Source organism: Octopus bimaculoides, chromosome 11 (assembly GCF_046866305.1).
Source record: "Octopus bimaculoides isolate indiv1 chromosome 11, ASM4686630v1, whole genome shotgun sequence".
In the NCBI taxonomy this organism is placed as follows: domain Eukaryota; kingdom Metazoa; phylum Mollusca; class Cephalopoda; order Octopoda; family Octopodidae; genus Octopus; species Octopus bimaculoides.
The window spans coordinates 10,207,907-10,226,314 of NC_142938.1; the positions used below are offsets into that span (position 1 = coordinate 10,207,907).

At 35.6% G+C, this 18,408-nt stretch overlaps 1 protein-coding gene across 2 annotated transcripts in view; it reads right to left on the reverse strand.

The window, feature by feature from the left end:
• Positions 1 to 807: 807 nt before the first annotated feature.
• LOC106870488 (1-phosphatidylinositol 4,5-bisphosphate phosphodiesterase beta-1) overlaps positions 808 to 18,408 on the reverse strand; it is a 64,546-nt gene continuing 46,945 nt past the window's right edge. For both annotated transcript variants that reach the window (XM_089359466.1, XM_089359467.1), the window contains exons 25-34: positions 17,876 to 17,893; positions 16,880 to 17,054; positions 15,325 to 15,399; positions 12,668 to 12,783; positions 11,532 to 11,666; positions 9,988 to 10,259; positions 8,915 to 8,972; positions 6,169 to 6,255; positions 2,178 to 2,246; positions 808 to 945 (exon numbers count right to left, since the gene is read on the reverse strand). In XM_089359466.1, coding sequence (XP_089215592.1) covers positions 2,181 to 2,246; positions 6,169 to 6,255; positions 8,915 to 8,972; positions 9,988 to 10,259; positions 11,532 to 11,666; positions 12,668 to 12,783; positions 15,325 to 15,399; positions 16,880 to 17,054; positions 17,876 to 17,893 — 1,002 coding nt within the window. In that variant the 3' untranslated portion in view covers positions 808 to 945; positions 2,178 to 2,180. The remainder of the gene's footprint in view (positions 946 to 2,177; positions 2,247 to 6,168; positions 6,256 to 8,914; positions 8,973 to 9,987; positions 10,260 to 11,531; positions 11,667 to 12,667; positions 12,784 to 15,324; positions 15,400 to 16,879; positions 17,055 to 17,875; positions 17,894 to 18,408) is intronic.

Genomic DNA, 18,408 nt, shown 5'->3' on the forward strand with positions numbered 1-18,408 from the left:
AATATATCCATATATATATATATACATATATATATACATATATATATATATATATATATATATATATATATATATATATATATATATATAGATAGATAGATAGATAGATAGATAGATAGATAGATAGATAGATAGATATATGGATATAGATATAGACATATATATAGTTATATATATTTTATATATATATATAGAGAGAGAGAGAAATATATATAAGCATATATGCCTATCTTCATATTTATGTAAACAATATATAATATATATATATATTATTTATATATGTATGTATATATATGTGTATGTGTGTGTATGTATATATATATACATATTTTTTTTTATTTTTTATTTATGTGTTTCAGTCAATTGGCTGCGGTCATGCTGGTACATATATGTATATATATATATATATATATATATATATATATATATATATATATATATATATATACATATGTATATATATATATATATATATATATATATACTTTATTTAAAAGCACTCATTGTTGCGAGAGTTCTATTCATTTCCTTTGTATATTGTTGTTGCTTTTATAGTCGTTGTTACCGTTGCATTTTATTGTGATTATTATTATAACTATAATTACTATTATTATCATTATCATTATCATTATTATCATTATCATTATTATTATTATCATTATTATTATTATTATTATTATTATTGTTATTATTATTATTATGGTGATGATAAACAGTGCAGTTAGTGGTACACGTGGTAGTAATGGTGATTATGGTGGTGGTGGTGGTGGTCATGGTGGTCGTGGTGGCTTAGGGTCTGCCTATATATTTTTCTTTTTTTTTTTCTTTTTGGCTAAAAATTCACATAGCGGTGATGTTATCTTTGCTGTTGACTTTCTGTAATGCAAAATCAATTGCTAAATTCTGCATCCTCTCCTCATAATCTTTCAAAAGTGTGTTTTCTGCCTAGAAAGACAAAAATGAAATTGAAGAAGAAAAAGGAAAAGAATAATAAATAACAAAAAAAAAAACAAAAAAAAAACAGTGAAATATATATATACACATGTGTATGTATGTGTGTTTGTTTGTCAGAAGAAGAGTGAGAAGGAAAAACGTATATGGCTGGAAACTGTTCAGAAGTGTACAACTGGACAAATACCTGTGGTTAGGCATCTGCCATACTCTGCATGTCTTGCTTCCCTGGACATGGACAAAACTGACTTGGTGAACACCCACAAGATTATCCACCATCTTTCCAATAACAGCTTTGGACACCTCTTTGAATTCCATGTCTCACACTCAGAATTGCTGAGGTATGGACTAAACAACCCACTCCAGTTGTTAGCTGTCGAGACACTATATTCTTCAAATCTTCCATGATTCCTGAAATTTACCAACAGTAAACCTGATGCCCCTTCCTCATTTTTTTAAACAACTCGTTCACTGTTCACTTCCTGTATGTTATTCTCTGTTCTGTTATTATTATTATTATTTGAAAGGGCAGTGAGCTGGCAGAATTGTTAGCACATCGGGTGAAATGCTTAGTGGTATTTCGTCTGCCACTACATTCTGAGTTCAAATTCCGCCAAGGTCGACTTTGCCTTTCATCCTTTTGGGGTCGATTAAATAAGTACTACATATGCACTGGGGTTGATGTAATCGACTTAAACCCTTTGTCTGTCCTTGTTTGTTCCCTCTATGTTTGCCCCCTTTGGGCAATAAAGAAATAATTATTATTTGAAAGGTGGTGAGTTGGCAGAATCATTAGCACGCCAGGCAAAATGCTTAATGGTATTTTGTCCATCTTTACATTCTGAGTTCAAATTCTGCTGAGGTTGACTTTGACTTTCATCCTCCCAGGGTCAATAAAATAATTACTAGTGAAGTGCTGGGGGTCGACGTACTCAACTAGTCCCCTCTCCCAAAATCTCAGGCTTTGTGCCTTTAGTAAAAAGGATTAATATTATTATTTGATGACGGGGAAAGAGAAGATTTTATCAGAAAAGGAAATAGGATTTAGAGATGAATAGGATGTTATAATGGGTTAGAAAGAAAATTAGAATGAACTGAGGGAATAGGGGAAGTTAAGATGTGTTAAAAAGAAAAATTAGGAGTTAAAAGGGTTAAGGTTAGAAGGATTCACAAAAAAAGGAGTTTCAAAGGAAGTTTTGAGAGGGAAAGAAATAATAGACAATAACCATTCAAGACCAAGTCTCATTAGCTTTCTTCAATTTTCCATCAATCTCCTCCTTTATCTTAGCTTCAGCCTAGAACAAAATCAAACACAGTATTGTTAGCATGTGGGCAAATCCTTGAGTACATAGACAGAGTGCAAGGTTTTTGGGACTTCTGTGGTTTTGTGGTGTCGATGTGATTAAATCCAGCCAACCCTTAATGAAAACCACCAACAACAATATCATCGTCAGTAGCTAGAAAAACATTATCAACAACATTGATATGAATATGATGGAAATGAGAATTGGGTGGGGATTACAGCAACCATAATGATGATCATCATCATCATCATTAATATCTTCATTAATATCTTCATTATTATGATTGTCTAAGGACTTAATTGATCAGGACTGACATGTTTCATCATCATCATCATCATCATCATCATCATCATCATCATCATCATCAATTAATGTCCATTTTCCATGCTGGCATGGGTTGGACAGTTTGACAGAAGCTGGACAGCTGGGGAGCTGCACCAGGCTCCAGTCTTCTGTTTTGGAATGGTTTCTATGGCTGGATGGTCTTCCTAATGCCAACCACTTTACAGAGTGTATTGGGAGTTTTTATGTGGCACTGGCACAAGTACAGTTTGCATGGAACTGGCACAGATGTTCTGCACTTTTAACCTTTTTCTTACCACAATTCTGTTGAAATACATTGATTTATTTCAATTAATTTTGAAAATAATGAACAATTTAGTAAAATAAATTTGTTGACTGGCTCCCGTGCCGGTGGCACATAAAAAGCACCATTCAAGCATAGTCAGTGAAGGTACCAACTGACTGGCCCTCATGCTGGTGGCACATAAAAAGCACCCATAACACTCTCGGAGTGGTTGGCATTAGGAAGGGCATCCAGATGTAGAAACCTTGCTAGATCAAATTGGAGCCTGGTGCAGCGTTTAAACACTATGTAGTTACAATAATATGTCCTTCTACTGAAATGAAATTTCAGTAAATTTTCTGTATCTTTGTGCAGCTGAAGATTGCTCTGCATTTTACATTTAATGTAATGCTCGCATTGCTTAAATAAATGGAGTCGCATGAAACGATCGTACTGCATTAACCTTGAATATCCTTGTTGCTTATTCTGATATATATATATATATAAATATATATATATATATATATATATATATATATATATATATATATATATATATATATATATATATATAAGTATGAGTGCATGAATGTTTGTGTCTCCTTGTCTTCACATTGTGTGAGTGTTGTAAACGATTGTCCTTGTCATACAAGCAGTGTCACTCATTGCTAATATTCTGTGAATACATATCTGGCCATGGGGAAACATTACCTTGCTTGGAAGCAGGTGATGGTTGTCAACAGGAAGGCCATCCTGTTGAAGGAAATCTGCCCCCAATAAATTTTCTGCTCAATCCGTGCAACCATGGAAAAGTGGATATTAAAACAACGCCAATCATGAAGACAATGATGATGATGATGATGACAATGATGATGGTGACAATGATGGCATAAGTAATATGCTTCATAAATATGTTTACGAACAGGTTAAAGAGCAACTGCTGAAATAATACTGAATTTGGAACATGTTGGATGGCTTTCAAAGAAGGAGGCCAGTTTAAACAAAATATCTCTGGTTGCAAAGGCAGTGACATATTTGGTTTTTGTGGTGCCAAGTCTGGTGCAGTCTGGTTAGAAGGTGATGTGCTATCACATGAAACTTTTGCTAGGTAAGGAAAGAAATAAATTTTAGTGAGGAGAGTAAAATAATTTGTTAATTAATAAGTGTCTTCTGGATAAGGACACAGCAACACTAAAAGGAGACGAATAATTACTGGTACATACATACATACAAAAATACCCTGTATTTCAAGAAATCTTGAAATAAGACTGAACAAACATATATATGTATACACACACACACACACACAAGCACGTGCACACATGCGCACACACATACATGTATCCATGCATGCCTACATCCATGCATCCATGCATGCATGCATACATACAAACAAACAAACAAACAAACAATTTCATGCATAAAATTTCAGTGAAACTAGTTGCTTAAAACACATGAGGTAAATTTCAATGAAGTTAGTCTGAAACAAGGAACAGTGGATACAAAAATTTTAGTGAAATGGATAACAAACAGCATTATGAAAACATTAGTGGAAAATGGTTACAGGCATTTCTAGAATTTATTACAAGTAATATTTATATACATATAGTTCAGGGTTTGTAAAATTGTGTATTGATAAATCTACTAGACGATCAAATTTTGATGTGGTCTGTCTGATTTTACAATTGTGAGGCATATTAGCTGTTTCTTAATTAATGCTACTACTACATAAACATTTACAAACAAGAAAATATACAGCTTATATAAGAAAAATTGTATATTTTACTATGCTACTTTTATAAAACCTGAACATGTCTTGTAATATTGTAATACATAATGATGTAAATTGAAAAAATTCCAAAATAAAATGTAAAAATCAAACCATGTTTGAATTTGGTTCACACACACACACACACACACACACACACACACACACACACACACACACACACACACATATACACACACACTTCTGTGTGTGTATGTATGTATATATATATATATATATAACAGCTACCTCTGATGAGCACAGGGTTACATAAACGGACTATTACCTAACATTTTGTCGAATGCCTAGTGCAAAACCAATTGGTAAGATTGGCCATAATAGATATACATGTACGTGAATATATATATAAATATATATATATATATATATATATATATATATATATATATATATATATATATATATATATATATATATATATATATATATATGCATACATATATATACATATATATACAGACATACATACATATATATACATACATACATATATACATATATATACATATATACATACATATATATATATATATATATATATATATATATATATAGATAGATAGATAGATAGATAGATAGATAGATAGATAGATAGATAGATGGATGGATGGATGGATGGATAGATAGATAGATAGATGGATAGGTAGATGGATAGATAGAGGGCATTGCATAATGATTTGAAACATTTAAATGATGCAAGTAACAAGGACTGAAAGACATATTTATCAGGGAAAAAGAGTAAAATAACTACAGTCACAAATCCTATGACTATGAGACATCCTGTATATATATATATATATATATATATATATATATATATGTGTGTGTGTGTGTTTATATATATGTATGTGTGTGTATGTGTGTGTGTATGTGTGTGTGTGTATGTGCGTATATATATAAAATGTGTTGTATAGTATTTGATGTAGTAAACCAAGAAACGTCTTGATTAATCAATGATGATTGTTCTTAGTAACGAGAACAATCATCTTAATGAACTATTTCTGGGTGGGGGGGTAAAAAAAAATAAACAAAGTAATTCTCCTTAACAATGATTTTTTTTTTTTTTTTTGTTTATTACAATTACTCATTAATGTAATAATTTGTTTTCATTATCAAGGAGTAGATTTTAATTAATTAAAATTTCTCAGCTTGTTCTGTCCAAACATGTTACCTTTTGACTTTACTCTTAAATTTTCATGCAGAGGGCGTTCCTAAGTATTGCTTCTCACTCACTGTTACACAACACAACATACACACACACACATATAGACATGCACACACACATACATACATATATATGTAGGTATATATGTATATGGTGGAAGTCACCTAATTCTCATAATGTTATCAAATGGTGATTGTTATCAAAATTTGCTGGTTTCAGTCAGACACAGGACATTGTTGCATCTTCCACTTGTCAGCTAGTTATTGTTACCTGAGAGAACCTGCCTCTTAATGATCACAATAAGTGGTCCCTACTATATGTGCATACACACACACACACACACACGACTAAATTAAACTAACATTAATTCTATTCTTTAATATATGATACTTACATTTGATTTCTCATTATCAAACTCTTTTATTAAATTCTCCATATTCTTATCCAAGACTTTCTCTTGTTGCTCTTTCAATGCCTTCAACTGAAATGAGAGAAGTTATTTTAATGAGATTTTTTTATAAAACAAAAACCTAAAGAATTAATTATTTTTTTTCAATTAACCCTTTTCATAACTAGGTATGGGCATGGGTGTGTGGTAAGAAGCTTGCCTCCCAACCACATGGTTCCAGGTTCAACCCACCTGCATGGCACATTGGGCGACTTCTATGATAACCTGTCATACCAACATATAACGGTCAGTTTCCTAGTTTCATGACATATATATTCTCCACCTGGATGGGATGCTGGTCCGTTGCAGAGTTACTAATTTTTGCCAGCTGAGTGGGACGGAACAATGTGAAATGAAGTGTTTTGCTCAAGAACACAATGTGTCGCCCAGTCCAGGAATCGAAACCACAGTCTCACAATCAGGAATCCAACACCTTAACCACTAAGCCATACATCTCTGCAAGTAGAAGATTAACTTATATATAAGAGCTATTGCTCTTCTGAGCTGGATGTCTTGCCCTTTGCTTGTCTCTGGGCTTCATGGGAGTTAGTGAGAGTCATTTGCACAGGTGCTAATGACACTTGTCAGTGATGACCATGCTCACCTAACCAGTAGACCGGCATCATGTATCATCATCATCGTTTAACGTCCGCTTTCCATGCTAGCATGGGTTGGACGATTTGACTGAGGACTGGTGAAACCGGATGGCAACACCAGGCTCCAATCTAATTTGGCAGAGTTTCTACAGCTGGATGCCCTTCCTAACGCCAACCACTCAGAGAGTGTAGTGGGTGCTTTTACGTGTCACCCGCAATTGTTAGAAATCTTCCACTGAAGAGGGAGCTGGTTTCCAATAAAGATACAAGACTCCATCTTTGAGATCTAGTTAACACAGACAAATTCACATTTGGAACTTGAGAAAAGTCTTGCATATTTTTACTGTTCCACTCACAGATTGCACTTGTAATGTATGAATTAACCGGTTGATTTCTCTTTCTGAAAATCCCAGTTTATCCAGATTCTCCTTTAAGCATTTACTAACAAAACTTAGTGCTTCAATTATTATTGGTATGAATATGAATTCATGGTATGTATGTGTGTGTGTTCGCGCGTGTGTGCGTGTATGTATATATGCATGTATGCATGTATGTATGTATGTATGTATGTGTGGAGGCGCAATGCCCCAGTGGTTAGGGCAGCGGACTCGCGGTCATAGGATTGCGGTTTCGATTCCCAGACCGGGCATTGTGAGTGTTTATTGAGCGAAAACACCTAAAGCTCCATGAGGCTCCGGCAGGGGATGGTGGCAAACCCTGCTGCACTCTTTCACCACAACTTTCTCTCACTCTTACTTCCTGTTTCTGTTGTGCCTGTAATTCAAAGGGTCAGCCTTGTCACACTCTGTGTCACGCTGAATATCCCCGAGAACTACGTTAAGGGTACATGTGTCTGTGGAGTGCTCAGCCACTTGCACGTTAATTTCACGAGCAGGCTGTTCTGTTGATCGGATCAACTGGAACCCTCGACGTCCTAACCGACGGAGTGCCAACAACAATATGTATGTATGTATGTGTGAGAGAGAGCTGGGGTGAACGATGGCTTATTCTTGACTGGGAATTTCTTTATGCCTAAAGACAAATAAAATGTTAGACCACTGTACACTGTCCTTATCTGGTCTTCAGTTACAAGAATTGTTGTAAACTCATTCTCAAAGAATTATAACAAAAATAGAACTTCAAAAATCAAAGTGTTAAAACCATTCCAGAAACAGATAATTGAAGATGAATGTGGCAGGAATTTTATATTTTGAATTTCTTTAGAATTCTTAAAACTTCCAAGATATTCTTGAAATTTTAGTGCAAGCAAACACTTGAAACTTGGAAAAGTTAAACCATGGTCATTATTTTTATTAGATTTTTAGATATGGAAAAATTAATAACGAGTTTTATTAAAGACACAATGTTAAACTAATTGGTTGTCTGTGAAGTTGGGTAATGGCTGGGTTATTTTTTAACTGTGTGCATGTATGTGTGTGATATGGTTAGATATATATATATATATATGAGTGTGTGAATCTGTGTATGCCTGTCTGTAGCTATGTGGAAATATATATTGATGTAGGAATGCATGAATTTGTGTGCATTTGTGTGTGTGTGTGTGTGTGTGTGTGTGTGCACGTGCATATGGGTATGTGCGTGTGTGTGACATGGATACATATATATACATGTAGGAGTGTGAGAATGTGTTTAGGTCTCAGTGTGCATGTGTGAATGTCTGTGTGTAAGTGTGTGTGTGTATGTCTATAGATACAAGAATGCATGAATTTGAATTTGTATGTGTGTGGATATATGTGAATGTGCAAATATATATATATAAATGTGTATACATATATATATATATATATATATATATATATATATATATATATATATAAATGTGTATGCATATACATATATATATATATATATATATATATATATATATATATATATCTATATATATATATATATATATATATATATATATATATATATATATATATATATATATCTATATATATATATCTATTTATATATATATATATATATATATATATATATATATATATATATATATATATATATATATATATATATATGCATATATATATATATATATGTATACACATATATACTAACAGGTAATTTCTTACCTTGTTTCTCTCGGCAACAATGCCATCAATCAGTTTTTTACTCAGTTCACGTTTCTTCCTGGAAAGAGATGTACAACAATGAATTAGAGATAATTGGACATCAACACAACCATTGTCATCATCAACCACAACCATCGCTATCATCGTCTCTCATGTCATCATCATCATCATCACTGCTGCTACCATCACCACCACCATCACCACTATCACGCCCATCACCACTATCAACATCATCACTACCACCATAATCACTACCTTCACCACTACTACTACTACCTGTCATTGTTATCATCATCATCATCATCATCATCATCATCATCATCATCATCATCATCGTCATCATCATCATCGTCGTCGTCATCATCATCATCATCATCATCATCATCATCATCATCATCATCATCATCATCATCATCATCATCATCATCATCATCATCATCATCATCATCATCATCATCATCATCATCATCATCATCATCATCATCATCATCATCATTATCATCATCATCGTTCTTATCCACCATTTTAATAATGATCTCAACTTTTGACACAAGGCCAGCAAATCCAAGGGAAGGTGCAAGTCAATTCAATCAACCCCCAGTACTCAACTGGTACTTATTTTATCGACCCCCGAAAGGATGACAAGCAAAGTTAACCTCAGTGGGATTTGAACTCAGAAGGTAACGACGGATGAAATACTGCTAAGCAATTTGCCCAGCGTGCTAACAATTCTGCCAGCTCGCCGCCTTCCATCATCATCATCATCGTTTAACGTCCGCTTTCCATGCTAGCATGGGTTGGACGATTTGACTGAGGACTGGTGAAACCAGATGGCTGCACCAGGCTCCAATCTAAATTTGGCAGAGTTTCTACAGCTGGATGCCCTTCCTAACGCCAACCACTGTTTTAATAATAAAAAAGATCTGTTTCTAATATGGGCACAAGGCCAGCAACTAATTAAAGAAATGTGAACTAGTTAACTACATCAACCCAGTGTATAACTGGTACTTTTTTTCTATGCTCCCCACCCCCCCACAAAGAGACATTGTACCTTGCTAAGACAAAAGCTTTACCTTGCCAGTTCTTCCTTGTCTTTTGTCTCTTTGCCAACGGCCTTCTGCTCCTCCTTGTTTCTCTTAGTGAGTTCTTTATTCATTGCTTCCACCTCTTTGTCATGGATCTGTTGCAACTTCTTCTTCAGCTCCTCTAGGCTGTTGGTTACGACTGTTTTAGAACATTCATGGAGCGAGTCGGTGTATTTCTTGAATATTTCCCCCTCTGCGTTGTAGTGTTCAGTACACAAGTTCAGGTATTTATCCATATTTTCTTTGTGGAGCTGGTTGAACTGCAGAGACAAAGAGAGAGACATAGAACAAAGGGACAGAGAATAAGAAATGAGTGTGTGTGTGTGTGTGTGTGTGTGTGTGTGTGTGTGTGTGTGTGTGTGTGTAGAATTAAGGACAGACAACAAGTAAAAACCATGGGACAAGGAAAGACAGAATCTTGGATACCATTTGGTGGCGAGCTGTCAGAAGCGTTAGCATGCCGGGCGAAATGCTTAGCAGTATTTCGTCTGCCGCTACGTTCTGAGTTCAAATTCCGCCGAGGTTGACTTTGCCTTTCATCCTTTCGGGGTCAATTAAATAAGTAACAGTTATGCACTGGGGTCGATATAATTGACTTAATCCGTTTGTCTGTCCTTGTTTGTCCCCTCTGTGTGTAGCCCCTTGTGGGCAGTAAAGAAATAAGAATCATGGATACCATTCTTCCTTCATCAGTTGTTTGCTGAAGGTCAAAGCAATTTTAGCACATTGTCAACATGATTGCTCACCTCAGGGTGCCGGTAGCTTCTTTATGATAAATACTACAAGTGAATGGTACCATGAAGACATGATACTACAAAAGGATGTCAGACAAAACGGGATGAAAACAAGAACACGGAAATATGCAGAAGGAAATTGGGTACAACAAATGTTTAAGTGTGTCAGCCTAACGGAAAATTAGTTTGTAGAGCTGAAAGAAAGAAATGGAAATAATGGTGAAGTGACGAAAAGTATTAAATAATTAATGTGTGTGTATGCGTATTTGTGTGTGTATAAGTGAGCGTAAGCTTCCGTGCTTACATTCATGCATGCACGCACTGGCACACACGCACACACACACAAACACGTGCATATACATGGCAGTAGTCCTACCCATGCCAGCATGGAAGGCGGACATTAAATGATGAGGATGACCACACACACGCACACACACACACACGTGCATATGCACACAGAGACACAAACACATGCATACACACACACATGCACACACGCACACACAAACATGTGCATACACACAGAAACATACGCATACACACACATGCACACACACACACACAAACACATACATACACACACATGCACACACACACACACACACATGCACACCCATGCATACACACACACAAACATGTGCACACACACACACACGCACACACGTGCATACACACAGAAACACACGCATACACACACAACATTCTGTGCATTCAAAAGCAATAAACGATAAAAATGTAATCATCAGATAGTGAAGTGGATCGACTATAATAAAATGTCAACTGGGAGAAGAAACAAACCTTTTCTTCATTCTCTTTCACCACTTTATCATGTTCATCTTTGCCACTTTTCTCTGCCTTTTTCTCATTCTTTTGGTTGGCACTTTTCAACTTGGTTTCTTCACCCTTCATCTTTGTCTTCATATTTGACTGAGCCTGTTGCGTTTTGCAGGAGGTAAAAACACAAGAGTAATGTCATTATAATATATTTCTTTTAAGAGAACAAATACATCATGGTAGAATCATCAGGCTCATCACAACACACATGCATTGCTGTATTCACTTTTACTTTTTTTTATGATTATTATTATTATTGAGTGAGAGAGCAGTGCATGCCATCAAAGTGACACTGGGGTAAAATATACGAAGCCCATTATACCCATCATGACTACCCGTCTGATAAGGGTACACCAGCCACATGCATCACAACCATATGTGCGCGACATGGTGATCTCATATCAAGATAAACAGCGCATGACCTCGCAGGTGGGGCCCAGTTAGAATTTTTTTCAGGTTGAGTAGCCCATCCTGCTGAAAAGGTCCCTGAATAAGGTTTGTTTAAAGATGTTGAGCAAAACACCCATGTTTCCAAAGGTGAATTATTCAAACCCTAAAGAATTCCTCTCAACACATGGCTATGATGCTCCCCCACTACTTCTGCTCATGATCAGAGATGCACATATCGTCAGACACCAAGGGACATGCTCAACTGGTTAAGGTCAAACAACTGACAAGCAAATCTCTGGTATTGAGCAAAATATTTGCTGTAGCCCATCTTTTATTATTATTATTATTATCATAATTATTATTATTATTGAGTGAGAGAGCAGGGTATGCCATCAAAGTGACACTAGGGTAAAATATATGAAGCCCAATATATCCATCATGACTACCAGTCTGATAAGGGTACACCAGGCACATGCATCACAACCATATGTGCGCGACATGGTGATTTCATATCACAATAGACAGCACAAGACCTTGCAAGTGGGGCCCAGTCAGAATTTTCTTCGGGTTAAGCATTCGAATGTTGGTGAATGGAAGGAGTAACTGTAGTGTGTCGATGAGTGAAGTCTGAGCTGGTAGTGTGCTAATGAGGGAAGATTTGCGAACATATTTGTATGGCCATATTTTGGGATGTCATCTAAAATACCAACCTTTTCGTTTTTCTTCTTTAAAGAATCAACTTCTTTGTCTCTCTTGCTGGAGATCTTTGTGTATGCCTTGTTCTGTTTCACACTGTCCATGGTTAGTGGTTTCACAATAGAATCATCTAATGGGAAAATAAAACAGAGATTAACATTTATATGTGTATTTAAATGTATATACATACATATATATACATATATATTATGTGTGTGTGTGTGTACTTTATTTCAGCTGCAAAATTATCATGGAACTGGTACTAAGAGTTTCATGTTCCTGTTCGTCAAACAATTGTAATAAATAAATAAGAGTATATTACTCTACCTTTGGTATTCAAGTACTATTTTTTCACCTTGTTTTGCACTTACCTGTGTGTGTATATCTATCTATCTATCTATATATATATATATATATATATATATAATTAGATTGGAGCCTGGTGTTGCCATCCGGTTTCACCAGTCCTCAGTCAAATCATCCAACCCATGCTAGTATGGAAAGCGGACGTTAAACGATGATGATGATGATGATGATATATATATATATATATGTCCTTGTTTGTCCCCTCTATGTTTAGCCCCTTGTGGGCAATAAAGAAACAAGATATATGCAAACTTATAAACATCTAATTATTAAAGTGGTAAAAATTATCAGAAGACCCATTTCTATTCATTTTTTCAAATACTTATATATATATATATACACACGCACACACACACATATATATATGTATATATGTATACACACACACATATATATATATATATCTATGGATGAGAAATCATTGCTCACTCTATAACTGTCCAAATAATTAACTTCATATAAATACATTTACTGCTCTAACATTTAGAGTGTGCTTCTTTTTCGGGTATATGATCCACTGACGATATATGCAAACTTATGCAAACAAGGCGGCGAGCTGGCAGAAACGGTAGCATGCCGGGTGAAATGCTTAGCGGTATTTCGTCTGCCGTTACGTTCGAAGTTCAAATTCCGCCGAGGTCGACTTTGCCTTTCATCCTTTCGGGGTCGATAAATTAAGTACCAGTTACACACTGGGGTCGATGTAATCGACTTAATCCCTCTGTCTGTCCTTGTTTGTCCCCTCTATGTTTAGCCCCTTGTGGGCAATAAAGAAACAAGATATATGCAAACTTATAAACATCTAATTATTAAAGTGGTAAAAATTATCAGAAGACCCATTTCTATTCATTTTTTCAAATACTTATATATATATATATATATATATATATATATATTGTTTTATTAGTTTCAGCTCAAAGTTGTGGCCATGCTGGGGCACCACCGTTTTGCTACACCGTTATTATTGAGAGCTTCCTCTGATATGTGGCATTTGGTGAATAAGTGAGTTTGATGTCGCTACCTTCATTTGCACCTCCTGCTGGTTACTGAAGAGAATTTGCCTAGTAAATTATTTTATTTACTAAAAAAATCCGAAACCTATAGGTCTAACTGTTAAAAATAAGGTAAAATTTTTTATTTTCTCTTCCCTTTGAAATGTTTTACTTTGTGGTCTTCGGTCGTTTTGGACTGCCTTCTAGCGTGTAGAAGTTACCTGTTATGGGTAATTTCTCTTATACTTTATATAGAATATGTATGTATATATGTAGGTAGGTTGGTAGTTAGTTAGGTATTTGTTTGTGTTTGTACTATATGATATGATTTTATTCTTTTCTATCTTCAATCTGCCTCAGTCTACTTCAAGTTGTTTGATACAAAATCTTTCGTTTTTAACATGTTTGTACTTAAATTAAAACTTCCCATCATAATTTTATGTAAGAACATGTTTTGTACATTCTCTTCCAATCACCAACTCAATGACAATGAAAACGTTAATTTACAAAACACCTCCTAATTCTTAATTATTTTCAAAATTAATAGACAGAAATCTAATCATAAAAGGGTTAATGAAAATAGAATTATTTTCTGAAAAAGAAAAAATAATTATATGCTTTAAATTTTCTAAATTAAGTAATGTGTGTTTAATGACATAACCAATAATATCAAATATTAACTGAATGCGGCTAATTTTAAATTTCAAATTTTAATTACACCATTCAAAAGAATAGAAACACTCTCTTTCTATTCATGAGTAGTTTCAATAAGTGATGAAATATATGGAAGTAATTAATGTTTAATTATCAGTACACTCTTAACATTATATTAAATGACAATGTTGTAGATGTATGTATGTGTGTGTGTGTGTGTATGTATGTATGTATGTATGTATGTATGTGCATGTATGTATGTTTTTTCTTTGAGTTTTATATAAGTTCTTGAGAGAGTTCAAGAAAGCAACAAGACTTTTTGAGTTAAGAGAGTTCCCAGCATTTGTAAATATGAAGTCGAGTTGGTATGTTGGCTGAGCTGTCAATGCACACGCCCAAGTGTGTGCTTCTATTCATACAGTTTTTTGGAATGTCTTACAGATTTTTACTGTGCCACTAATAGATTGGATTTAAGGAATCCACATCAGTTTCATTTTGCTCTTCCTTCAAAAAACTTAGTAATTCTAGGTTTTTGACTAAATTTGTTGGTTTTCAAGTAAATTTATTTTCGAGTAAATTTATTGGTATAGCCAAAAACACCTATGGTTATAAGGTACAAATGAGAATTTATAGTCAGGGTACAAGTGCTTAATTTTTACCTTTCATTTTGGAATTGGTAATAAATTCAGATTCTGCAGCAGCCGGAGGCGGAGGCGGACTGGCAGGTGTAGAAGCTGCAACAACAACAACAATGACAATGATTGAACAACCAAAACGGTTTTAGTCAGGTATGTAATGCCATAACAATGCACAGCAACAACATCAACAATTCAACAAATTAACATAAAATATTCTGATGCCATCATCTTCATCACAAGCACTGATGACACACTTGTCAGTGATGGTCAGGCCTGTCTAATGAGTAGACAGCCACCATGTATGTATGTATGTATGTATGTATGTATGTATGTATGTATTTGCATGACTTTAACACTTAAGCATTTAAACTGGTAATATCCAGCCTAAGTGGTTAGGGCAGCGGACTCGCGGTCATAGGATCGCGGTTTCGATTCCCAGACCGGGCGTTGTGAGTGTTTATTGAGTGAAAACACCTAAAGCTCCATGAGGCTCCGGCAGGGGATGGTGGCGAACCCTGCTGTACTCTTTCACCACAACTTTCTCTCACTCTTACTTCCTGTTTCTGTTGTGCCTGTAATTCAAAGGGCCAGCCTTGTCACACTGTGTCACGCTGAATATCCCCGAGAACTACGTTAAGGGTACACGTGTCTGTAGAGTGCTCAGCCACTTGCACGTTAATTTCACGAGCAGGCTGTTCCGTTGATCGGATCAACTGGAACCCTCGACGTCGTAAGCGACAGAGTGCCAACAACAACAACAACAATTCTACCTGTTTTCTATTCAGATCAGCCAGAAACCAGCCTCTCATGCTTACCCTACATGTCATTCTATAAATAAACAATGACATCATCAAAATCTCAAAGCTATGAGATAATGTGAAATTAACTCAAAACAATGTGAATAAATAAGCGTTACATTTGACTGAGTGATCTGAATGTTAAAGGGTCAAAGAAAAGACAGTCTGTTTATTGTTTAGCTTTGGACACGAAACTCGGCTTGGGAAGACATGTTGGGAGCAAGCGAAAGCAAAATCATGATGGCATCTGTGCCCAGCGTCACCTTCCTGGCACATGTAAAGACATTTGAGCGAGATCGTTGCCAGTACCGCTGGACTGGCTCCTGTGCAGGTGGCATGTAAAATACACCATTTTGAGCATGGCCGTTGCCAGTACCGCCTGACTGGCCTTCATGCGGTGGCACGTAAAAGCACCCACTACACTTTTGGAGTGGTTGGCGTTAGGAAGGGCATCCAGCTGTAGAAACTCTGCCAGATCAGATTGGAGCCTGGTGCAGCCTTCTGGCTTGCCAGTCCTCAGTCAAATCGTCCAACCCATGCTAGCATGGAAAGCGGACATTAAACGATGATGATGATGATGATGATATTTTATTTATCATTATTTTTAGACATAAGGACAGTTGTGATAGGCACATGTTTCTGCTTCAATAGTCATTGATGCTACAACTATAAAAAGTACTATAAAAAGTCAAAGAAAAAAACTAGTGAAAGACCAAAACAAAATATGCCATTTCTTCAAGCATAAAATCAAAACTGGATGGAAAACAAAAGTTACTCACCTGGTTTTGGTCCGCCAGCTGGTTTTGGTCCACCAGCTGGTTTCGGTCCACCAGCAGCTTTAGGTCCACCTGGTTTACCAACTGCCTTCACAGCTATGTTACTAGCACTGACCTTTTTGCCGATAGCTCCCCAGGCCTTTTTACCTGACTTAGGGCTCGGTGCAGTTGCTGCATCCTAGACAAATCCAAACAGACAAAATTACTAACCAAAAACCCCAAAGAACTTGAATAATTTTTTTCTCTTTTTTTATTCTTTCTATTTTTCATTTACATCACTTAATCAGAGATGAAAGGGTGGCATTTCTGTCTCATTCAGAGCCTCTGGTACCTTATTATTAATTCATATATATTCATAGGCGCCGGAGTGGCTGTGTGGTAAGTAGCTCGCTTACCAACCACATGGTTCCGGGTTCAGTCTCACTGCGTGGCACCTTGGGCAAGTGTCTTCTACTATAGCCTCGGGTCGACCAAAGCCTTGTGAGTGGATTTGGTAGATGGAAACTGAAAGAAGCCCGTCGTATATATGTATATATATATATATGTATGTGTGTGTATATGTTTGTGTCTGTGTTTGTCCTCCCACCATTGCTTGACAACTGATGCTGGTGTGTTTACGTCCCTGTAACTTTGCTCTAGATATATGTATTGGTATGTATAGCAAGAAACAGCTAGGTTTCTTTCTCTAACGTTTTACATAGTTCAACCTACATAAGTTAATGGGTGAAAACAAAATAGGAATTTTGAAAGAAGTTTCAATAAAAGTTCTTAAGCATCGAATGGCTATGGGAGTCCACCAGACTAAAATAGTAATCAAAGGAGTCCATAGGTAAAAAAATGGTTGAGTACTCCTGATCTAAAGGTTTCATTTTAAGCTTATAGATTAGTGCTAAATGTGACAGGTTCTAAATATATTACATGATTTATCGTTAAACAATTCATAACCCTAGCAAAAAATTATTTCTTCTTTTGCAAATAGAAGCAATATTCTATACTCACCAAAGCAGCATCTGGGTCCTAAAAAGAAACGAAAGAGAAAGAGATGAAATCAAAAAGAAATTGATGAAGACACATTCATTGTTCATTAGCAAAAAAAAAAAAAATATTCAGAATTTTTATAATTATGCTTTTCACACTGGTTAACAAGAATTTTGTCACAGATGTATTGCATATTCCTGACTGTTCTGAACCGACTTTCCTGTCAGAATATCTGAATAATTTAGTTCGTGATTTGGATTTATTTAAGAAGTAGGCAGAACTTTTATGGAAGACCAGCAGTCACCCATGCATACCAGCCTCCCTTCTCCACACCACCAATGTTATCCAAGTGAAAGGGAAAGGCCGATACAGCTTGACACTAGTGATGTCACAACTTATTTCTACATATTAGTGAACTGGAGCAACATGAAATAAAGGGTCTTGCTCAAGAACACAACACACAGCCCAGTCCAGGAATCAAACTCTCTACTTCATGATTGTGAGCCCAACACTCTAACCACTGAGCCATGTGCCTTTGAATGGTAGACTTGGAA